Genomic DNA, 25,206 nt, shown 5'->3' on the forward strand with positions numbered 1-25,206 from the left:
ATGTGAAGCTGAGATCCTTTCTGGCTGAGAATTTCAAAGGCTCCACCCTAAATTACATTTCCCAGAATTCTGCAGAAGCAAACCGAGCAATAGGGAATCGCAGACTTGTACTTTGGAACTCTAATGTGATATTGTCCATATTCCTTTTGCCAAATACACAGTACAAATCAGAGCATAGTAATGATTCCCCAAAACAGACAGAGAAACATCATCTGGGACAGGTAGAAAGAGAGTTTGTGTGATTCTTGAGAAGTGTTTCTCCATCATTTCACAAATATATAATTACCTTAGTTCTTTTGGTCTAGGTAAAAGAAAGACAGACCACTCCATGGCATTAAACATTTTAATCAACAGGAATAGACATTCAAAGAACAAACTGCTGTTTTCATTAACATTTTCTTCCTTCGCATTTACTTGTCGAGTCACAACTCATCCCTTTCCCTTTGTTTATTGCAACAACAGATGTTTAGGAACAATTATTAAAGGCGTCACCAAAGAGTGATAAGAATTGGACATTTCAGAATTGTAGCTTTGGTGAATTAGTAGAAGTTTAAAATGTTCCATGAGTATTGGGGAAAGAAGGCATTTATACCACTGATATTAAAAATGAAAGTCAATTGGTAAACATTTTTTCTATTTCTTTTTCTGTAACCTGTATTTAGCATATAATTCCTTTTTATTATTTGTTACAGTAGTTAGCATCATTGTGCATTAGCATTAGTGAACATTATATACACATGTTACACATTGGAATGTTTTTTCACCATTATAGTATATGGAGTTCAGTTAACAACATTAAAATGATAAAAATAAACAGATATTGGAAAATAGAAGAAATTTCATTTAAAAAACAATGGTTGGATAAAATGTTAGAAATTATGGACATGGACAGATTAACTTTTTTAATGAAAATCATACAGGAAGACTAAATCAACGGACTGGGGACTTTTCAAAGAATATATGAATATGTAATCGAATACTATCAAGATTCTCTTGAGAACTTAGCTAGATCAATATATAAAGAAAGGAAGACCCCACAGAAGAGAAAGGGATAAGAAAAGTAAATTAATCTACAAGGTTATAAAAGAAAAAAAAACAGAATAAAAGACCTAGAAAAAGAAGAATAGAAGACCACAAAGTCCCTTTTTTCCATTATCTTACCTTTCCCCTTCTTCCCTCCCCAAAATCCCTTTCTATATCCATTCCTTTTCTTTTACACTTATTTACCCTCCCTTCTTTAACCATATTTTATGTATTTTTGAAAGTGACTTAAAAATGATTCAAATGAAAATTAACAGGTGACCTCCAATACAAACTCAGTGTCAGAGAATGGAGGCAAACAAGAGAGATATCAGTCTATAGGACGCGCTAGGGAGCAAATAGGGTTAGGGTATTTAATTCCAACTTCTGTTCTGTATGTCCCACCGTCCACCTTACAGAGTGCTCCTGTAGCACAGCCCCTTTTGTAGCGAGGCACAGGACGGAAACCTGGCGAACAAAGGCAAGACAAGCAGTCAGAAAAGAAAAAGGGAACACTGGATTCATAATCATTCCTCACTCACACCAACACAGTTTTATAAAATTGCCTCTCTTTGAAAAGAAATTGTATTGGTCTACATCTTACATTGCATGTACAGAAACTGAGGAGCCCCCTCAGGTTATAAATATATTATTATTATTATTATTATTATTATTATTATTATTATTATTATTATTACTATTACTATAGGAATGGAGATGATAAGCAAATGAAGTTTTAGAATAAGATTTGATCGGACCTTCTACTAGAATGCATCGCAGCGCTGGACTTCTTGTACTGTCGCCAACATTGAATAATATCTAAAATTGCAATATAAACTAGTGTTTCTGAGAAATGCATTTCTTGTGCAGAATGTTGCCATCCAGAAAGCATATACTTTTACATTGAAATAAAAGACAGACTCTCATTTTGCCACTGGTTGTAGAAATGCAGCAGCAATGCTGGTAGAAGCTGCTGGCAGCAAAATGGGTGAGGTGAAGAAGAGGATGGATATCTTTAAATCATCTTTCCAACTGGTTTTTTTTTCATGTCAGGAGCATCTTGAGAAACTGCAAGTTACTTCTGGTGTGAGAGAATTGGCCGTCTGCAAGGACGTTGCCCAGGGAATGCCCGGATGTTTTGATGATTTTACCATCCTTGTGGGAGGCTTCTCTCATGTCCCTGCATGGAGCTGGAGCTGATAGAGGGAGCTCATCCATGTTCTCCCCAGGTTGGATTTGAACCTGGCAGCCTTCAGGTCGGCAACCCAACCTTCAAGTCACAAGGCTTTAATCCACTAGGCCACAGGGGCTCCTTGCCAACTGGTAAATAGGGCTATTTACCCCCCACCCACCCACCCCCCCCCCCGCCAACTGGTAAATAGGGCCATAGCCATCATATTGGCTCATGCACATACTGTCCTGTTTTGTCTTTCAAGAACAGCCTTAAGACACTGTGGTAAGTAAATAAAAACTGCTTTACTTCAGCAAAACATAAAGTACAGCACACTCAGTGGTATAATGCAAAAGAAAGCCAGGAAGTCTTACTTCAGACAAAGAAACAGCAGTAAATACAGAGCAGGCACACGGAGAGCAAAGGCATTAGATTCAGTTTGTTACCAGCAAGAGCTGGCTGCACATGCTTCGGCTTTTATAGCCCTGGGTCCCCACATAGCTGCTAGGGCAGTTCCTAATTACTCAGCTGCATTTCTGGCAGCTATTCTAGCTGAACGACGTCTCTGCTCTGCTTCCTTCCACCTCTCCTGGAATGAGGGTACTAGCAAAGTCTCCTCCTCAGACTCCAACTCACCCTCAGATTCTTGAACACTTTCCTGCTCCCCTTCCTCTTCTGAAGAAGAGGAATCCCTGACACATACAATCACTCACAATCAACTGTATATCCTGGGATGCCTCAGTTAACAAGTCTCTTGTTTAAGAGAAAATGTGATATCAGGGGCAGAAATAACATTGGGGTATGGGGGTGGGGGGGGTGGGAGAGAAACAGGTCCCTACACAACAAAAAGAAGAAGGACTCCAAATGTCCTTTGTTCAAAGCTAACAAAACTTTCCTGTGAAATGAAACAACCAAGTTTGGCAAGCCTTTTGACTTTTTATAAAGAAAATACTGCTATTGAGATTGGTAATAAAGTCTGTAAGTCAGAACAGGTACATTTTAAAGTGTTATTTCATATGTTATCCAAATCATGAATGCACACACACACACACACACACACACACACACACACACACACGTATGCATGCATGCTTTGTATAGCATAGAGAATTGTTAACACCCCAGTGGGGTTTGTTTTGCTGTCTGTGCCCCTGTTCAGAAGATTTCTCCTCACTTTCTGTCCCTGTGATAATTATGGAAACAAGGACTGGTGATAAAGCTTCAGAGGAGCCACCGTTTCCCCATGATAACTCTAGGCTGGCTATATACAATTAAAAATCAAAGTGCTGGAATGAAGCAGTCACTAAGTCCTCAGTCTGATAATAGATTATGTAAGAAACTGAAGAAGACAATAAAAGAAGACAATAACACAGGATGTCAAAAATGTCAATACTTTATATCCATTATTTTATTCTTTGCCACTCCCCACACTCTATTAATAAAAATATATATATTTCAGAAAACAAAAAAAAAATAACATTTTGACTTTTCCAGAGATCCAGAATTCACTCAGGGGTGCCTTTTCCTTGCACCTACCTTGATACTTCTTAGGTTTTCTACTTTGGTGAAATGGAAACAGAAGGAACTAAATATATTGATCCAGACTTTAAAATATGCTGTGGAGCAGGGGTCCCCAAACTAAGGCCCGGGGGCCGGATGCGGCCCTCCGAGGTCATTGACCTGGCCCCCGCCCTCAGTTTTATAATATAATATATTGCATATACATATAATATTGATAATAATATTATAATGTAATACAATATAACACTAATAATAATACCATATAATAATATTAATTATATATTCTATATTACATATAATATTACTAATAATATTTTAGTATAGTGGTATAGTTCAGTAAAGTAATATCTAATGCTAATATTGTGCTATGCTAATAATATAATATATTGTATATACATATAATATTGATAATAATATTATAATGTAATACAATATAACACTAATAATAATACCATATAATAATATTAATTATATATTCTGTATTACATATAATATTACTAATAATATTTTAGTATAGTGGTATAGTTCAGTAAAGTAATATCTAATGCTAATATTGTGCTATGCTAATAATATAATATATTGTATATACATATAATATTGATAATAATATTATAATGTTATACAATATAACACTAATAATAATACCATATAATAATATTAATTATATATTCTATATTACATATAATATTACTAATAATATTTTAGTATAGTGGTATAGTTCAGTAAAGTAATATCTAATGCTAATATTGTGCTATGCTAATAATATAATATATTGTATATACATATAATATTGATAATAATATTATAATGTAATACAATATAACACTAATAATAATACCATATAATAATATTAATTATATATTCTATATTACATATAATATTACTAATAATATTTTAGTATAGTGGTATAGTTCAGTAAAGTAATATATAATGCTAATATTGTGTTATGCTAATAATATAATATATTGTATGTACATATAATTTGTAAGCCACTCTGAGTCCCCTTTGGGGTGAGAAGGGTGTGATACAAATGCAGTAAATAAATAAATAATAAATAAATACATTTTAGACTTAGGCTCGCCCAAAGTCTGAAATGACTTGAAGGCACACAACAACCACAACAACAACAACAACAACCCTAATTAACTTGACTATCTCATTGGACAGAAGCAGGAGCACACTTCCCATTGAAATCCTGATAAATGTATGTTGGTTAAAATTATTTTCATTTTTAAATATTGTATTTTTCTTTCGTTGTTGTTGTTGTTGTTGTTGTTGTTTTTGCACTACAGATAAGACATGTGCAGTGTGCATCGGAATTTGTTTGTATTTTTTTTTCTAATGATAATCTGGCCCCTCAACAGTCTGAAGGATTGTGAACCGGCCCTCGGCTTAAAAAGTTTGAGGACCCCTGCTGTGGAGAGTTGGGGAGGCAAGTTTATTGCTCTCCATGTTTCTTCCTTTTTGCTTCTCAGAGCTGCTCAGAGATGGAGACAGCTACTGTTTGCCTTTTGTAAACAGGCATTAATTGGTTATGGCTGGATCAACTGGAAAATAATTCATTTCTTTCTAACTGGGTTTTATTGCATTTTTATTGCATACTTGGAGCTGCAACCCAACATCACAAGTCTTTCTTTCTCCGCCTCTCTTTCATTATCCCCCAAATGCCAGTCCATAGAGGTCAGAGAGAAAGCAGGCTGGATGAGTAAAAAAACATCTTTATCAGAGGCTTTATTAACTGATGCAAGCTCGCTTCAAATGTACCAGTTCAGACATTCCTCCTCATTTACTCCCCCCAAACAACTTGCCCGTTGTGTAATAACAGCTAATGATCTTTACAAGTATAGAAATTTGGAATTACCTAGCCGAATGTATTGCTGTGCTTCGATGCAGTAGAGTTCATCCCCAGAACAACTTACTTTGGCTGATCCACATTCAGTGCGGTTACTGGCTAAGCAGGCTGGGCATTGCCTCCCATTGGGTTTGATGAACCCTGGTTGGACTGAAACAAAATAGAAGGAGTTCATTACTTGTGCAAGTAAAAGTTTTATCTCTGCTTGATCCCATGAAGCTAAGCTACATGAGGAATTAAATGCCAAGCTCATTCTCCAAAATGAGACAAAAATCCTAATATCACATTGATAATAATAATAATAATCATCATCATCATCATCATCATTTTTATTTTTAACCCCACTCTCTTTCCAAAGGCACTCAGGGCAGCTTCCAAAACTAAAATGGCAAACATTTAATGCCATGTACAATTATAAAATTCAGGTTGCTCCTGACATGAAAAAAAAAAAACAAACCATAAAATTAAACATTTACAGATACAGTTAAAAACAGATTAATCAAGATGTAAATCAATCAGTCAGGCATCATAGGTAGTACAATTAAATAGTTGAAATCTCTCTCTCTGTGTGTGTGTGTTTGTATTAAACAGTGTGTGTCCTAATGGTTATATGTACAGCATGGATTAAAAAGTACATATAAGCGAAATCAGGAGGGTCTACATTCACACATTATTCCAAAAAAGCTGAAATCACTCCAAAACTTTAGAAAGTGTATACGTCACACATGAAAAATGCCAACAGCTACACTGTCCACAAGGATAAAATGATTCTTGGGTCTAGCTGACATTCAAAATTGGTGGAGAATGAATACACATCCAGGTCATTTCTTGTTGATGAACATGCAGCAACAAGGATCTAGATGCAAGTTTTTTTAAAATTAATTTTTATTGAAAAATTCTTTATTACAGATATAGAAAAACAAAGAAATCCAGATTGGGGGAGGGGAAGTAAGGGGGTTATTGGGTAGTGAGAAGAGGGACGGGTGCGGGTGGGTTATATAAAGGGAAGGGGGACTAAAGGGGGAGGGGTGGGGGTTATGGAGTAGGAGAAAGGGGAGGGGTTAAAGATTAAAAGAATATTGGACTTCCACTTCCCTTCCGGGAGGGGGGGGAATGTCCCGAATTCTAGTTTTCTTCTGTGATGTCTCATGGGCCTTGTAGTCCTGTTCCTAGTACTATTGTGGCAGACGAGGAGGAAAACATGGGATTTCCACCGTTTCAGCCAGAAACGGAGCCCCTGCACCTGGAGGATGTTTGCCCTCAAGAAGTCAGCCAAACAAGCCTTGGGCAGAATTCTCCCCCGTTTTCTCGAAAGGACAATTATAATAGAGATAGAGGAGCGAGGGAGGCGAATCGCCGGAGCGCCAGAATCGCAGCCAAACAATTAGCTGATTAGCTCTGCTTCCCTTGGGAAATTCTAAGGAGTCATGCATCTGGACAGAGTTGGGTTTCACTTCTAGTTCTCCAGGGAAAGTGTTCTTCTGGCGGGAAACGAGACCCTATTTAGGTGTTTTGCCGCGAAGGAAACCTTGCGGAGTCAATTGTTTACGAGCCGAAGTCCTGCTAGCCAACAAAAAACAGTGGCCAGAGTGGAAGAGCCGGAGTGAAACCTCCCGCTTCCTCCAGTATTCAACCACGTCCAGTGTGGAGACCCTCACCACCAGCCCTAAACCCCAGGGGAAGCAAGGAGGAGCCGATGCAGTTGGGCAATGTGCGCCCCAGACTAGATGTTGCTGAAAAGGCCCGCCGCCAACGTTTAAACCTCTGTTGGTACTGCGGGAATGGGGGGCACTTCGCCAGAGGATGCCCTGCCAAGGGAAAGCCCACCACCCTGGCGTTCTTCTGGCGGGAAACGAGACCCTATTTAGGTGTTTTGCCGCGAAGGAAACCTTGCGGAGTCAATTTGTCAGCTTGAGGAGTGAGATCGTGTGTAGACTTCGTACTCCAGTTCCCTGTTTCCCGGATCAAGTTTCCAGCCTTGCCTTGTTCCACGGACTTCTATGGACTCAGTTCTTGTTTCATGTTTGCCTTGTTTCAAGTTTGATCTTGCCAAGTTTCAAGTCTTGCCTTGCCTTGCGTTTTAAAACGGACCTTGCTTCCTAGTCTCAAGCCTTGTTTTCCAGTTTCCTTCGGATTTACGTTAAGCCTCGAAAGACTATGGACAGTTCCCCACACTATTGCTTGCCAAATAGTGTGTGTTTCGGTCAAGTGGATTATAACTTTGGACTCTAATATCACATATTGGACATTGTTTTCCTGGACTATATTTGACCTTTCCTGAAAGGTCTACTTCTGAACTATATTCTTCATTTGTTTTTATTGACTTTATATATTCCTATAATAAAGATATTAGATAGAATCCGGCCTCTGTGCATGGTTATTGGTGTTCTGTAGCCTGGGTCCTGACATCTTCTTATTTTTGTCCTCATTCGCTTCTTCAGCAATATTTTCTGAGTCTTTCTTCTACTTTCTTGTTGATGTATGGGTGTACTGGAGCCTTTGTTCTTGTTATTCTCCTCTTTTTTCCATTCTATTTTTCCAGTCTTTCCTCCGTTAGGTATCTTTCTAACTGTTTCCAGTCCGTTTCCTTCCTTGGTTGCCCCTGGTGTTTTGCAATTAGGAGTGTTAGCCTGTCCATATTCTTAATTTCTGAAATGTTAATTATCCATTCCTCTTCAGTAGGAATTTCTTTTTGTCTCCAGTGCCTGACGTAGATTATCCTAGCCGCTGTTGTGAGATAAGTCATTAATTTTCCTCGTTCGATGCCCTGGTATTTTTAACAATTCCCAATAGATAAATTTCCAGTAGCTTTATAAATTTGTGTTCTAGTATTGTCTGGATGTTATCATGTATCATAGACCAGAATTCTTTAGCCTTTTTGCATTTCCACCAAATATGGTAGTAAGAGCCTTCCTCTTCTCCGCATTTCCAACATTTTAAATTGCTTTTTTAAAAAAAAAATGCTTAATTTTTTAGGGGTTATATACCATCTACAGAAAACCTTCATCCAATTTTCTTTTAATTGATAGGCATATGTGAATTTGAGCCTTCTCCCCCAGCAAGCTTCTCATTCCTCCATTTTGAATTGATCTACCAATGTCCTTGGACCATTTAATCATACAACATTTTACTAGTTCCGTTTCTGTATTCCACTCTAATCTATCTATCTATAAGAGTGATGGAATCACGGCAGCTGACAAAACAACAAAACTAAACACCCCACAACCTCAAAAATTGACAGTAAAACCCCTCATCCATGCCTCTAGGTTGATATACAACAAAAAGAAAAGAAAAATAAAGTCCTAATTAGAGGGAGAGGAATAATTGTTTTTATCCAATTGCTTCCCGTTAGAAGGCTAAGCTCCGCCCACTTGGTCTCCTAGCAACCCACTCAGCCCAGGGGACAGGCAGAGTTAGGCCTCATTTAGGCCTCTTCCACACTGCCTATAAAATACAGATTATCTGATTTGAACTGCATTATAGGGCAGTTATAAGGCCCTTCCACACAGCTATATAACCGATTTATAATCTTATATTATCTGCTTCGAACTGGATTATCTTGACTCCACACTGCCATATGATCCACTTCAGTGTGCATTTTATATAGCTGTGCAGAAGGGGCCTCGTATAATAAAGTTCTAAGCAGATAATATAAGATTATAAATATACAGTAGAGTCTCACTTATCCAACATAAACAGGCTGGCAGAACGTTGGATAAGTGAATATGTTGGATAATAAGAAGGGATTCAGGAAAAGCCGATTAAAAATCAAATTAGGTCATCATTATACAAATTAATCACCAAAACATCATGTTATACAACAAATTTGACAGAAAAAGTAGTTCCATATGCAGTAATGCTATGTAGCAATTACTGTATTTACAAATTTACCACCAAAAAAAATCACAATGAATTTAAAACACTGACTACAAAAACATTGACTACTAAAAGGCAGATTGCGTTGGATAATCCAGAACATTGGATAAGCGAATGTTGGATAAGTGAGATTCTACTGTAATATGAAATAATTACTGTGGTATAATAATACAGAACAATAGAATCTCTAACACCAGGACAGTAAATAAAGAGCAACACTCTGAAAGCAGGGAAATTGGGAATTCCACAAAGGAAACAATCAGGGCCAGCTAACACCTCCCAAGAAAGGATTCTTCCAGAAAGGAAGCTGAGAAGGGAGTGAAGCAGTGTGTATGACCAAAGTCATTATTATTGCTATCATTACTATTATTATTATTGTGTTGCTGTAAACCGTGAAAATGAATACAATCTGACTCCAAGTATTCAAAAACACCAAAATCAGAATATATAAAAATTACTGTGGTATAATAAAACACAACAATACAAGCTCTAAAATCAGAACACTAAATAAACAACAACACTCTGAAAATAGGAGAATTTCACACAGGAAACTATCAGGGCTAGCTAACACCTCCAAACAAAGTATTCCCATCACCAAAGTTTGGCAAATCCTCTATTTTCTGAGGGCCACAGATAGTAGAAGCACATAACATATCACAAACAACACTACTCTGAAAACAAGGGAATTCCAGACAGAAAATAATCAGGGCCAGCTAACACCCCCCAACAAAAAATTCACTCAGGCAGGAAACAGCCAGGCTTTAAAGCTGCACGGCCATTACATGCTAATCATTTTCCCTAATTACAGCATTCATACTTGCCTCCAATAGACAAACAAAAAACCACAATCATAATTGTGGAGTGCCAGGATAGCTGCCAGACAATTAGATGATTAAGTCTGTTTCCCTTGGGAAAGTTTAAGGAGTCCTGCATCTGGACAGTATAGGTTTCGGTTCTTGTTCCCCAGAGAAAGTGTGCTTTGGCGGGAAAACAAGATCCTATATAGATGTTGGCCACAAAGGATTCCTTGCGGAGTCAATTCGTCAGCTCGTGGAGGGAGATCGTGTGTAGACTACGTACTCCAGTTCCCAGCTCCTGAATCAAGTTCCCAGCCCTGCCTTGTTCCACGGATTCCTATGGACTCAGTTCTTGTTCCACGATTGCCTTGTTTCTAGTTGGACCTTGCCAAGCCTCAAGATTTGCCTTGCCTTGCGTTTTAAACCACGGACCCTGCTTCTCGGATTCCAGCCTTGTTTCCCTTGATTCGGATTTACCTTAAGCCTCAAGACTATGGACAGTTCCCCACACTATTGCTTGCCAAATAGTGTGTGTTTCGGTGAAGTGGATTATAACTTTGGACCTTAATATCATATATTGGACATTGTTTTTCTGGACTATATTTGACCTTTCCTGAAAGGGCTACTTCTGAACTATATCCTACACTTGTTTTTATTGACTTTATATATTTCTTTAATAAAGATATTAGATAGATTCTGGCCTCTGTGTATGGTTATTGGTGCTCTGCAGCCTGGGTCCTGACAGTTTGACTCCGCCACCTTAAGCACCAATTAACCTAGGCCAGAATGTCTACTGGAACCGGGGCGGAAGCCCAACCACTCAGCTACACCATCTCCAAGGATGAAGTGGACAGAATCCGAGATATGCTCCATACGCAGGAGGGAGAAATACGGGGCTTGAAGGAACACGGAACCCGTCTCCCTGCCCTGGCGTTGCCAACCAAGTTTTCTGGAGAAGCTTCCAAGGTTCATGTTTTCCGTCGCCAATGCCAGGCATACCTAGAAGCCCGTCAAGCCGAGTTTCCCCAAGAAGATATCAAAGTGGCATGGATTTACAGTCTCCTAGACGGGCCAGCGGCCAATTGGGCGACGGCGCTGTTCGATGAAGCCTCCCCGCACCTAAGTTCCGTGCAAAACTTCCTGAATCACCTTAAGGCGACTTGGGGGATCGAGGACAATTTAGAGGCGGCCGGCCACAAACTCCGGCGCCTTTCCCAAGGGGACAGGCCCTTGTCCCAGTACATAGCCGAGTTCCGAGTGCTGGCCCAAAACACCGGTTGGAATGACATAGCCCTCAGAGGACAGTTTCGGGAGGGTCTCAACATCGAGATGTTGGAAGAAATCTCCAAGGTGGATCCTCCAAACTCTCTTGAAAGACTTATTGACCAATGTTTACGAGCCGAAGTCATGCTTGCCAACAGAAAACAGTGGCTCCGAGGCCAGAGTGGAAGAGCTGGAGCAAAACCTCCCGCTCCCGCCGGCATCCAGCCACGTCCAGTGTGGAGACCCCCGCCACCAGCCCCATACCCCAGAGGAAGCGAGGAGGTGCCGATGCAGCCGGGCAATGTGCGTCCCAGATTAGATGTTGCCGAGAAGGCTCGCCGCCAACGTTTAAACCTCTGTTGGTACTGCGGAAACGGGGGCCACTTTGCCAGAGAGTGTCCAGCCAAAAGAAAGCCCGCCGCTCGTTTGGCGGCGGCGTCCTCCGTGGAGACGGAGACGGCCGAGGCGGCTGGCGCAAAGCCGGCGGGGGAAGCCAGCGACCGGGCGTAGAGAGGCTCGCCAACCCGGTCAGAAACCGCACTCAAGAGCCGCCAACCGGGGTCCTATTTCTCCTAGTGGTCACCTTGTGGTCAGCAAAAAAAGGACCTGTCATGATCCATGCCATGATAGACTCAGGAGCAACAAACAATTTCATCGATAGAGAGTATGCCGACTCTCTGGGATTACAATATCACGATTTCAAGAACGCCCGAGTGGTGCAAGCCATAGATGGCCGCCCCCTAAAGACAGGTCCAGTAAGCCAATGGTCTGAACCCACCAGAATGTGGATAAGGGAACACATGGAAGAGATTTCCTTTTTTGTTACCGAGGTTCCTCACTTCCCTGTGATTTTGGGAATCCCATGGCTGACACTCCACGACCCTAGCATCTCTTGGACCAACAGAGAACTGCAGTTTGCTTCTAAATATTGCCAAAACCATTGTCTTGTAGCCAAGGTCTGTCATGCCACAGACGCTGAAGCCATCATCACCTTGCCCAAGAAATACTCAGACTTTTGGGATGTTTTCAATGAAAAAGAAGCCGAGAAACTACCCCCGCATAGGCCTTATGATTGTGCCATTGACTTGGTGGAGGGGGCCCCGATCCCGCGAGGACACCTCTACTCCCTGACTGAACCAGAGCAAGAAGCTCTCAGGGAGTTCATAGAGTCAAACCTCCGCAAGGGATTCATCAGACCTTCTCAATCCCCAGCCGCTTCCCCAGTGATGTTTGTGAAAAAGAAGTCAGGGGATCTACGTCTAGTTGTGGACTATAGAGCACTGAACAATATCACTAAACGGAACCGCTACCCCCTGCCTTTGATCTCAGACCTATTAGACCGGCTTCAGGGGGCCAAGGTTTACACCAAGCTGGATCTTCGGGGGGCTTACAATCTAGTTCGCATCAGAGAGGGGGACGAGTGGAAAACCGCCTTCCAGACTAAATTCGGATTATTCGAGTCCCTAGTCATGAATTTCGGATTATCCGGAGCTCCCGCAATGTTCCAGCACTTTGTCAATGATATTTTTCAGGATTATCTAGATCGGTTCTTGATCATATACCTGGACGATTTTTTGGTGTACTCTAGATCACAATCAGAACATGAGAAACACGTTAGAATGGTGTTACAACGATTGCGGGATCATGGACTACATGCCAAGTTGGAAAAGTGCGCCTTTGATCTCGAAGAGGTTGATTTCCTGGGGTACCGCGTCTCGCCACAAGGGCTCTCCATGGACCCGGCAAAGGTCTCAGCAGTGTTGGAATGGCGGGCGCCAACCAACAAGAAAGAGGTGCAACGGTTCTTGGGGTTCGCGAACTACTACCGCAAGTTCATTCCAGACTTTGCCCGCTGGTCTGACCCAATCACCAGCTGCATCCGTGGAAAACAGCCTTTCCGCTGGACGGAGCAAGCAGAGAAAGGGTTCCAGCAACTAAAGAAATTATTCACGTCCCAGCCAATTCTACAGCACCCTGATCCTAAAACCCCTTTTGTTGTGCAGGCTGACGCCTCCGATGTGGCAATTGGGGCTGTACTCTTGCAACCAGTGGGAGAACATCTTTACCCTTGTGCTTTTTACTCCCGTCAACTAACAGCCCCAGAGAGAAATTACACTATTTGGGAGAAAGAACTTTTGGCCATAAAGGCAGCCTTTGAAAATTGGAGACATTGGTTAGAAGGGGCCAAATTTCCCATTGAGGTCCATACTGACCATCGTAATTTAGAGCATCTAAGAACTGCCCGCAAGTTAAATCAGAGGCAGCAGCGCTGGGCTTTATTCTTTGAGCGTTTTGACTTCCAGATTCATTATGTAACCCCAGCCCAGACCAAGCAAGCAGATGCTCTGTCACGGAAACCAGAGTATGCTGCAGGGCGCAGAGAGAACTTTGAATCCCAATTGCTACAGCCCGAAAACTTTGCCACGCTCACAGTGGGAAACACCAAATCCACTCCAATTGAATCAACTCCCTCTACTCCAGGGCCCCTTTGTGCTCAAGAAATTAGAGCCAGTCAACAGGCGGATGCCTGGGCTCAAGAACAACTTCGCCTAGGATTACGTTTCCCTTTTTCACTTAAGGATGGATTACTATGCTACAGAAATCATGTCTACATTCCTCCAGGACCAGGCAGAGAAAAGGCTCTTCGCCTATGTCATGACTGCAAGCCAGCAGGACATTTTGGACTATTTAAAACCATGCATTTGATCCTAAGAGATTTCTGGTGGCCCAAGATCCGCAAGGATGTGGAAAAATATGTCAATACCTGCCCGGTATGCCAGCGTTCCAAGACAAGAAGGGAGAAGCCCTCGGGGCTACTGCATCCCCTTCCTACTCCATCTCGTCCATGGGAGATAATTTCTGCGGATTTTATCACTGACCTACCACCTTCCCTTGGATTCACCACGATCCTAGTGGTGGTGGACCTTTTTACCAAGTTGGCCCATTTCATTCCCTGCGAAGGCCTTCCCACGGCCAAGGAGACTGCAGATTTATTCCTTCAACATGTTTTCAGATTACATGGATTGCCCAAGAGTCTAGTCACAGACCGTGGAACTCAATTCACCTCTCGTTTCTGGAAAGCACTACAAAAACTATTGGGCATAGACTCTCGTTTATCTTCGGCTCACCATCCCCAAATGGATGGGCAAACTGAGCGCACCAATGCAACTTTGGAACAATACCTTCGCTGTTATGTAAACTATCAGCAGGACAATTGGGCTTCCCTGTTACCTCTGTCAGAGTTTGCCTACAACAATGGTGTCCAGGCTTCAACTAAAGAAACCCCGTTCTTTGCAAACTACGGCTTCCATCCACGTTTCTTTCCTTCTGTCACTGAAACCTCAGAAGTCCCCGCAGCAGAGGACTGGCTGCAAGAACTCACAGCGGTGCAACAACTATTGCACCAGCAACTGGACCAAGCCAAGGAGGACTATAAACGCCACGCTGACAGTCATCGCCAGCCGGGCCCCGAAATCAAGGTAGGAGACCGGGTTCTTCTGTCCACTCGCTTTTTGCCCTCCCACCGTCCTTGCCAGAAGCTAGATGCCCGTTTCATTGGTCCCTATCCAGTGGTGGCGCAACTTAACCCCGTGACTTTCAAACTCCAACTTCCGCGCTCTATGCGCATTCACCCAGTGTTTCATCGCTCCCTGCTCCTTCCGGCGGATGGTGTGCGCCCTGATGCAGACCGGCCGGCCCCCACTCCTGTTTTGGTGGATGGGGAGGAGGAATTCGAGGTTCAGGACATTTTGGATTCTCGCTTCCATCGTCGCCGCCTTCAGTATCTCATTGACTGGGTGGGTTTTGGCCCCGAAGAACGCTCTTGGGAAGACGCTTCCACTGTCCATGCCCCCGATTTAGTCCGCCGCTTCCATCAGGCCTACCCTGCCAAGCCACGGCCCCGCACCTCGGGAAGAGGGCCCATTTTGGAGAGGGGGCTTGAGGAGGGGGATAGTGTGATGACTCATGGGCCATGTAGTCCCGTTCCTAGTACTGTTGTGACAGATGAAGAGGAAAACTTGGGTTTCCCACCGTTTCTGCCAGATTTAGAGCCCTTGCAGCTGCAAGATGTTTGCCCACAGGAAACAGCCAAACAAGCCTTGAGCCGAAATCTCCCCCGTTTTCTCGCCGCCTTTATTATAATCAAGATAGAAGCAATCGCGAGGCGACTCGCAGGAGTGCCAGGATAGCTGCCAGACAATTAGATGATTAAGTCTGTTTCCCTTGGGAAAGTTTAAGGAGTCCTGCATCTGGACAGTATAGGTTTCGGTTCTTGTTCCCCAGAGAAAGTGTGCTTTGGCGGGAAAACAAGATCCTATATAGATGTTGGCCACAAAGGATTCCTTGCGGAGTCAATTCGTCAGCTCGTGGAGGGAGATCGTGTGTAGACTACGTACTCCAGTTCCCAGCTCCTGAATCAAGTTCCCAGCCCTGCCTTGTTCCACGGATTCCTATGGACTCAGTTCTTGTTCCACGATTGCCTTGTTTCTAGTTGGACCGTGCCAAGCCTCAAGATTTGCCTTGCCTTGCGTTTTAAACCACGGACCCTGCTTCTCGGATTCCAGCCTTGTTTCCCTTGATTCGGATTTACCTTAAGCCTCAAGACTATGGACAGTTCCCCACACTATTGCTTGCCAAATAGTGTGTGTTTCGGTGAAGTGGATTATAACTTTGGACCTTAATATCATATATTGGACATTGTTTTTCTGGACTATATTTGACCTTTCCTGAAAGGGCTACTTCTGAACTATATCCTACACTTGTTTTTATTGACTTTATATATTTCTTTAATAAAGATATTAGATAGATTCTGGCCTCTGTGTATGGTTATTGGTGCTCTGCAGCCTGGGTCCTGACAAAAACATTATGTTTTACAACAAGTCAATAGAAAAAGCAGTTCAATACATGGTAATGTTATGTAGGAATTACTATATTAGCGAATTTAGCACTAAACATTGAACAGGGATATAGGCAGTGTGGACTTAGATAACCCAGATAGCTCTCAGTATTAAAAAAACTCTAAAATCAGGACAATAAATAAAGAACAACACTCTGAAAACAGAAGAAATCCAGACAGTAAACAATCAGGGACAGCTAACACCTCCCAAAAAAAGATTCTCCCAGGCAAGAAGAAGCCAGGCCTTGAAGCCACAGGGCCATTAAATGCTAATCAAGGTGATTAATTACAACATTCACACCTGCTTCAAAGAAAAGTTCTTTCTCCCACCCTGGACCTTCTACAGATATATAAACCCCACATACCTAGCTTCCAAGTTCCCACAGACCTCACAATCTCTGAAGGCCCCAAAGGTGGGCTCCCATGGTGCGAAGGTGGGTCTGCGCCGGCCGGAAAGCCCAGCACGGGCACCGGGAGGCCCAGCGTGGCTGCCGGAAGGCCCAAAAGAGAAGGAGGTGGAGAGTGGTGCCCTCCTCCCAGGACAATGGCGCCCCTGGGACGATGGCGCCACAGGCAAGTGCCTAGTTCGCCTTATGGTTGGACCGCCTCTGGTGTTGCAGCTGAACTCTGAAGAAAAATAAGGGAAGGGAGACTACACCACTTTCTCTTTAAATTGAAATGTACTGTTGGCTTGATCCTGAGAATGGCAAATCAAACTCAGTGTTATTTTTCATCAGAAAACAGAGGTCCAATTGTTCTGAAAGAGGTCCTCCACTCAAAGCATGGATGGGAACTGCACAGCCCTCCTTTCCATTGCTCAGCTGCTGATTCCAATACTCCTGCAAACTGTTTCCCAGCCACTTCTGGAGGGTTGCTATTCCAAACCTAAAGAAAAGTCAACTCCAGGATACTTACATCGAGGAACAGCATTCCTGCAGGCATTCCCTCGACAACAAACGATGCTTGTCCGTTCATATCTCCCTTGCCCCGTATTCAGGTATTGCAAAGGCATTTGACATACTCTGCTGTTTGCACAGGCCATTTCTGTTCTCAATCGACGTCTTCCCTCTGCAAATAAGCAATTCACTTCCTCAAACGGGGAAAATATCAATTTTTACTGATTCATGCCTTCCTTCAATCTGGCAATTTCAACAGAAATCTAATTCTGTGTATCTCTTGTTTGTCTGTCTTATGCCTCCCCTCTCACACAAGCAGCAGATTATCAATTTTGTTTCATTCCCCAGGCAAACCTGCCATGTACATGTTAATGTAAAACTACAGCTGGAGCCCCCCCCCCCCCCCCACACACACACACAGCCATGGCAGCAAGTTTCAGGTGTTTCAAAGCTGCATGGAGCGGAGGAAGAAATAGGGCATATGCAGGTGGAGAATACTTGCATTGCAACATTTCTGAAAATAAGACAAGCAAATATGCTTTACTAATCCTGTAGTCAACTATACCAGCTCATACATTCAGTTTTGTTACAAGTATTTCCAGTATTGTGATTTAACAATTTCCCCTTACTTTGAGCTCTTATGGCGCCCTAAATATTTTACTGACACATCAGAAAAACAATTTATCTGAACAAAAAACTCACCATCTGTGTTTTCAAGTAATGCTTTAATACAGATGTCATTGTCGTCTTTACAGGTCTTAAACCGTCCCGAACATCTAATGCCATCCCTCTGACAAGTTTCACAATCCAGAGAATTACCTGGAAAAGAGGGAAAGGAAATGGATTCATATCCACCTGTACAAATGTGTACAAATTGTTTTCTTCTGATTTCTCCTGGCTCTATACAGCAACAGAGATCTTCCTCAATAGGGTCAGGCGTTGCCATGTCTATGGACTGTATATACCACAAGTTATCATTGGTAAACTTCAGTGTAGAGTCCTAAAGGAAAGTGCGTGAAATATTTTGTATTTGTGCATATACATCTATTCTTGTATAGAAACAATATTTAGTAAGGGGAAAATAGACAAAAGAGCAATATTTCTACCCAATTTTCTATCATGTTTAGAGAAAATTTTCTGATTCTAAATCCAAAATATTGCTTCTAGTACATTTGCATTATAATTCAGTTGAAATATCTAATTATGAATGATGTTAAAATCTTTGCTTACTCCTGGGGTAGGAAGAAAAGAAATTTATTTTTTTAATTGAGAAAAGATGCAAATTCCTTCTCTTTACCATTCCTTAGAACTGCAACATTGAGTAAAAAAACCAGAAAAGTCTTCATCGTGATTGGAAATGTTCTAGGAGAATCAAGGTTAGAAGAATCTGTAATGATATTGATATTGAACAGCAAATTAAACATGTACAACACAAGATCAGTTGGGATGTTTTACCTTTAGAATATTTAGAGCACTTTAATAAAAGATACGCTTCCCTCTGCAAAAAAACCCCCCAAAAAACAAAAACAAAAAACAACCAAACAACCAAACAACCAAACAAAACAAAACAAAAACACTTAAATTTGGGATTTACAATCTTACCAGCAAACGATGAACAGAGGAGCATTTCAAGCCTACAACCTATATGCAGTTTCTATCTTCTCCCTCTTTATGCTAACAGGTTTAACGAAGATCTCATAACCACACCCGCTCCCCATACCCAAATCCACCCATACCATAAGGATGCAATCTCCATAGCTGGAATTTTGTTAAGGGCATGTGTATGCCCGTCCTGGGTTTACTGAAATGCATTTAGAACTGTCTTGCATTGCATGTCTTCCACTCTCGCAAGACTGCCTTACTAGACAACTACGTGCTCCTTTAGTCATTAAAAGGGTGGTAATTCAGTAGGTTAATGCATGGGGTGCCTCAACAATATCTAGCACAGATACAAGGAAAGAGAAAAGGTTGCATTCCCAGGTGCTCCCTTTCAGAAGCTGCTGGATATTCCCAAGGATGTTTGAACCTTTCCCTGCCAGTGAAAAGATGAGAACAACAGTCCGATGCAACTACAGTGGCAGCAGAAGGCAGGATTTCATCCAAGGCATACCGTTTTGAGTTGAATCTATCCAGCAATTGATCAATCTAGAAGTTAAAGGAAGCTGCCCTAAATTAAGTCTCAACATAATATAACACCATGTAACAAAATTTGAAAAAGTTCTGCTTTCTGGTTTGTAAGTGCTATTTCCTGTTTAATTATGTGGTATTTACTTTGAAATTAGTTATTACACTCCAAAAACTTTGTTTTTGTGACTGCCACAAACTATGTTGAATTGATTAGACTGTATGAGATCTTCATTGAAAAACTATAGCAAAATATGCTGCAGGATGCTCCACAAAATCAATGTTTTTACAGTTTAATAAACTTCTTTTATAATAGGACCAACTATGAAATGACTTTTATAAACCAGGAACAAAAATCATGTCACATGACTGAGGTGGACAGAAGTCACATGTGAGACTCCACACCCCAGAGGATTGTTTTTGGGTACGAACGAACCCCAACCTTTCTCCCCAACTTCCAAGTCCTCTTTTCAATCCAGATCCCAGGATAAATTCTAGAACTCTAAAAACATTATTAATTTACTTACTGTTTAAATTTCTGGAAAAGTAAATGAGCTTACACAACAAAATGGTCTTCGAGGGAGGGAGGAAGAAGTAAAGTGACACCTCACCACTTGGCACTTCCTAGCTGGGCAATTCCAATCCTCTCCAATGTGGTGCGGAGCTCTCAGCCCACCTGCAACAGAGGCCCACAGAATGCCAGGTGTTCTCTAGTATCAACTCCTTCTTAAATTGCTGCTTTCCCAAAGGAATCAGGGGAGTTTCAATAACCAGTCACAGCTAATCTGAAAAATCACTTATTTTATTTAACTATTTCAATCAATTTGATGTATTTTACAGTTTCAATAGAAATAATGCTAATGAGGAGGAGGAGGAGGGAGATAAAATAATTTCCTTAATTAAACAAATGGATTATTAAAAATGTACAACTGAATTGTGGATGTGATTGTAAACGGTAACAAAAACAATAGACTTGGGATAGAAGAACATGTTAGATTCTGCCATGATGAAATCTCTCTCTATAGATAGATAGATAGATAGATAGATAGATAGAAACCAAAGGAAATGAAGCAAAATTAATCAAGTAAAAAGTAACACATAAACACTAGGAATGGCAAAAATACCATAAATCTCGGTAATCGTAATAAAATAGTATTTATTCCTATTTGCGAACGTGGATCCTACGCGGGTTATTGCGGCAGATCTAACCCATGATTTTGAACCGTTATAGACAATTTTTGTTATTTTTTGTAATTTTATCAGTAACTAGCTATGCCCGGCCACGCGTTGCTGTGGCGTTGTCTGGTGGTGTTGGTGAGAACTTGTTGAGGTAGTGGTGGTATTGAATATCTGTTGTATGGTTGTCTTTATGTTTAGTATGCATTTGGTTGTTTGTGTACTGTGAAAGTGGTGAGGGTAGAGGGGGGGTCTATGTCCCTGTGTAGTATTGCATAGTATTTATACGTTGTCCATGTGTTGGGAATGCTTGGATTGTGTCCTGCTGCATAGTAGAAAGGGTTGGGCTGGATGGCCCTTAGGGGTCTCTCCAAACTCTTGTGCCTGTCCCCTGGGCTGAGTGCTTTGCTAGGAGACCAAGTGGGCGGAGCTTAGCCCGCTAACTGGCAGCAATTGGATAAAAACAATTATTCCTCTCCCTCTAATTAGTACTTTATTTTTCTTTTCTTTTTGTTGTATCAACCTAGAACCGTGGATGATGGGTTGTGTTGTCAAATTTCGAGGTTGGGGGGCCTGTAGTTTTGTTGTTTTGTCTGCTGCCCTGATGCCATCACTCTTTTATATATATAGATAAATAAAACCATTTTTAATTCAACCAAACTTGTTTTGGAGGGAAGTGCAGCCTAGCTTGGGCTTACCTCCCTGACCAATCGCAGTGCACATTCATGTAAGGGGAGGGGTTTATACGTCCTCCATGTCCCTCTGTACATGCCTCCTTGAAAAGCGCCTGTGGAGCGCCACGAGGCTGCATTCACGTCAGGGCGTCGGAGGGAGAGGTTGGGGCTGGCTGGCTGTGCTGTGCTGTGTGGGTGCGGCAGGTGGCTATTTCTGCTGCGACATAGACTTGCATGCGCCTTGCAGTGTGGCGGCATTGCTTCCTGAGTGCCTGCCTGGTTTTGGGGTCTGGGCAGCCATTGGAAAAGGAGGTGTTGGAATGGGAAAGGATGAGGGGGTTCTTTTTTCTTTTAAAGTTTTAAAAATAAATAATTAGAAGAAGTTAGCTAAAGAAAAGTTTTTTTTTTATAAGAAAGGTGTGGTTTGGGACCGCGAGGGAGAAGAGTGTGACACATTTTTTTAAAAATTCAACAGCATAGGCTATAGCTGTAGGCGGGACGGGGGGATTAAACGCCAAGCGTGCCCTCCTCGTTTTGCATGTGTTTGGGTGGATCTGGGTGAAGTAAAGAGTCTTCCAAGTTACATTCTCTGCCTGGGTGTTTGCTTGCATTGGTGTAGTCCTACAAGACCCATCATCACTCCAAAATCCCTGCCACCAGGCACTGGTTTAGGGTCAGAATGACTTCTTTGGAATTGGGTGGAAAAGAGTAGAACAGTTGGGTATCATCTGCGTAGAGGTGTCACTGCACTCCAAAACTTCAGATGATCTCACTCAGCAACTTCATATAGATGTCAAAGAGGATGGGAGATAAAACAGACTTCTGTGCAATTTAACAAACTTGGAGAGAAGTAAATATGTGTGCACATTAGGTAAAGGTAAAAGTTTCCCTTGACATTAGGTCTTGTTGAGTCCAATTCTGGGGGGTGGTGCTCATCTCTATTTCTAAGCCAAAGACCCGGCGTTGACCATAGACACCTCCTAGGTCCTTTGGCCGGCATGACTGCACGAGTGCCGTTACCTTCCCACCAGGCTGGTACCTATTTATCTCCTCACACTTGCATGTTTTTGAATTGTTAGGTTGGCACATTATGATTATGCTTGGTTGCTTGGAAATGCACCTTTCTTTCCATTCCATACGGATATTGTCCGTATTCCTTCTGCCAAGCACACATTATAGATCAGAGCAGACTACAGCTTCCCCATAAGAGACAGGGAAACTTCCTCAGGGACAAATAGAGAATTCATGTGATTCTTGAGAATTGTTTCTCTGTCATTTCACAAATTTCACAAATATGTAAATAAATTCATTTGATACAGGTAAAAGAAAGACAGACCACTCTATGGCATTGCACATTTTTATCAGCATTCAGAGAACAAACTGCTGATTCTTTTTATCCCCCCCCCCTTCAATTCCCTTGTCAAGTCATAACTCATCACTTTCCCCATAGATTGGAATATTTGTTCATTGCAAAAACAGATGTTTAGGAACAGATGATGACAAGCTGGAATGTGCCCAGAGGAGGGTGACTAAAATAATCAAGGGTCTGGATAACGAGCCCTATGAGGAGTGGCTTAAAGAACTGGGCATCTTTAGCCTGCAGAAGAGAAGGCTGAGAGGAGACATGATGAGGGCCATGTATAAATATGTGAGGGGAAGTCATAGGGAGGAGAGAGCAGGCTTGTTTTCTGCTGCCCTGAAGACTAGGACGCAGAACAATGGCTTCAAACTACAGGAAAGGAGATTCCATTAGGAACATGAGGAAGAACTTCCTCACTGTGAGAGCTGTTCGGCAGTGGAACTCTTTGCCCCGGACTGGGGTGGAGGCTCCTTCTTTAGAGGCTTTTAAGCTGAGACTGGATGGCCATCTGTCGGGAGTCCTTTGAATGCGATTTCCTGCTTCTTGGCATGATGTTGGATTGGATGGCCCTTGAGGTCTCTTCCAACGCTATGATTCTATGATTCTAGTTGTTGAAAGTGTCTACAAACAGAGCTAAGCTATACATAACACAGGGTGTAAACCAAACTTGAAAAAAAGGAAATGATTAATATAATGCAAATAAAAATCACTTAAATATGTATACAATTGATAAGTAATATGGAAGTCATCTTGTAATTTCTCTCTATTTTTTTCTCTGTCAACGGTAATTTATGTATAATTCTTTTTTAGTATGTGTTTTACTTAGCATTAGTATACATTAGCATTAGTGAATATTATATACACATGTTATATATTGGAATTTTTACCATTATAGTATGAGGAGTTTAGTTAACAAAATTAAATTAATAAAAAATAACAGATGGCCCGCAACACAAACTCAGTGTCAGAGAATGGAAGCAAACAAGGGAGATATCAGTTTTTAGGAGGAGCAAGGGTGCAAACAGGGGTACCACTGTCTTTACTAAAATAACTTGTAAATGACCCACCAAACTTGTAACAGAGTGTTTTTGTAGCACAGCCCCACTTATGGTAGGAATTCATAATGAAACCTAAAGGAAAAAAAAGGAAAGCCAGATAGTCAGGAAAAAAAGAGAACACTGTAATTAATAACACTATGTAACATATTTTTTGTTTCTGAGTTATAAATGTATTTTCTTAATTGGTTCTATTATAAAACATGGGAAAAGTTGCTAAATGCAGCACATTTTTCTATGGGTTTTCAATAACTGTATGTCTTTAAGCCTCAACCCATTCAACATAGTTTGGGCAGCCACAAAAATGCAGTTTCTGGAATAAAACAACTACTCTCAAGTAAGTCCTGCACAATTAAACAGGACATTATACTTTCAAACCAGGTACAGAATTTATTTCAAATTTTGTTACATAGTGTGATCATTCCTCACACTAACACAGATTATAACATTGCATTTCTCTGAAATTCAATTGTGCTGGTCCTCATATCACATTGCTATATAAACTGGGATGACAAGCAAATGAAATTTTCAACTAAAACCCAGCTACATCACAAGTGGGAAATGAACTAGAACTTGAAGTAGAACCCGCTGAGGGCTGGACTTCTTGCCAAAATTTGAATAATCCCTGATTCTGGAGACAGCTGCTGTTTACTCTGCCTGTTGGAGACAGGCATTGATGATTACGGCTCGATCAACAAGAAAAGAACCCAATTCTTTCTAACGGGGTTTTATTGCATTGTTCACAGCAGGCATGGTGCTGCAACCCAACAGCTATGGACTTTCTTTCTCCAGCATCACTACTCCCAAAATGCCAGGTCCATAGAGGTCAAGGCAGAATGTGGAGATTGTATGGGCTTAGAAAGACAATGCAAAAGGGAGCTTCTTTATCAGAGGCTGTGTTAACTGAAGCAGGCTTGTGTCAAAAGTATGAATTCAGACATTCTTCAATATTTATCTCACAAGCAGTTTGTCTTAGATAGATCCATTATATGATACTAGCTAATAATGCTTGCAAGTCTAGAAATGTGAAATTACCTTTTAAAACATATTGCTCTGTTTTAATGCAGTAGAGTTCATTTCCAGAACAATCTACTTTGGTTAATCCACACTTAGAAACATCAGTGGAAAAGCAGGCAGGGCATCGTTTCCCATTGGGTCTGATTAATCCTGGTTTAACTTTAACAAATAGAAGAAGTTCATCGTCTGTGCAGGTAAAAGTGGTATTTCTGTTTGATCCCATGAAGCCAGGCTACATGAGCAATTATCCCAATAAGACACTGATAGCGTGCGTCCAAATGTATATGTATTAGAGTTGTGTATTGTGTGGAATTGCTGTTCGTTTTGTGTAGTTTCATTCGTGTTGTCTCATTTTCATATTTGTGTTCCGCTAATAAAAATGGGCCATCTATATGACACGATTTTTTTTCTGGCTAACGAAAAACACGAAGCACTCACTTCCAATAGGCAGGCTCTGTGGAAAAGCCTCCAGAGAAAGAGACTCCACCACACTCCAAGGCAGCCTAT

The 25,206-nt window shown here is 41.5% G+C and overlaps 1 protein-coding gene across 2 annotated transcripts; it reads right to left on the bottom strand.

The window, feature by feature from the left end:
* LOC100553186 (phospholipase A2 inhibitor and Ly6/PLAUR domain-containing protein) lies at nucleotides 1-25,206 on the bottom strand. Of its 2 annotated transcripts, XM_062962451.1 has the most exons (6): nucleotides 19,945-25,206; nucleotides 18,591-18,680; nucleotides 17,996-18,112; nucleotides 17,313-17,465; nucleotides 5,574-5,714; nucleotides 1-1,488 (listed from the first exon to the last, which is right to left on the bottom strand). In XM_062962451.1, the coding sequence occupies exons 2-6, from the start codon at nucleotides 18,637-18,639 to the stop codon at nucleotides 1,352-1,354; spliced, it is 597 nt and encodes a 198-aa protein (XP_062818521.1). In that variant the 5' UTR covers nucleotides 18,640-18,680; nucleotides 19,945-25,206; the 3' UTR covers nucleotides 1-1,351. The 2 variants fall into 2 exon arrangements, with proteins under 2 accessions (XP_062818521.1, XP_062818520.1); XM_062962450.1 differs by lacking the exon at nucleotides 19,945-25,206 and having other exon boundaries at nucleotides 18,591-19,221.

This window comes from Anolis carolinensis, unplaced genomic scaffold (assembly GCF_035594765.1).
Source record: "Anolis carolinensis isolate JA03-04 unplaced genomic scaffold, rAnoCar3.1.pri scaffold_10, whole genome shotgun sequence".
NCBI classification, from domain to species: domain Eukaryota; kingdom Metazoa; phylum Chordata; class Lepidosauria; order Squamata; family Dactyloidae; genus Anolis; species Anolis carolinensis.

What these genes read in the sequence shown, in the direction of transcription:
- LOC100553186 (XM_062962450.1), bottom strand. Translation starts at nt 18,717, where the DNA reads ATGTTTAATTTGCTGTTCAATATCAATATCATTACAGATTCTTCTAAC. An exon ending in CAGGAATGCTGTTCCTCGAT is followed by an intron (nt 5,715 to 17,312) that starts GTAAGTATCCTG and finishes ATTTTGTTTCAG; the next exon opens with TCCAACCAGGGTTCATCAAA. An exon ending in ACAGCAATACATTCGGCTAG is followed by an intron (nt 1,489 to 5,573) that starts GTAATTCCAAAT and finishes TTTGTTCGCCAG; the next exon opens with GTTTCCGTCCTGTGCCTCGC.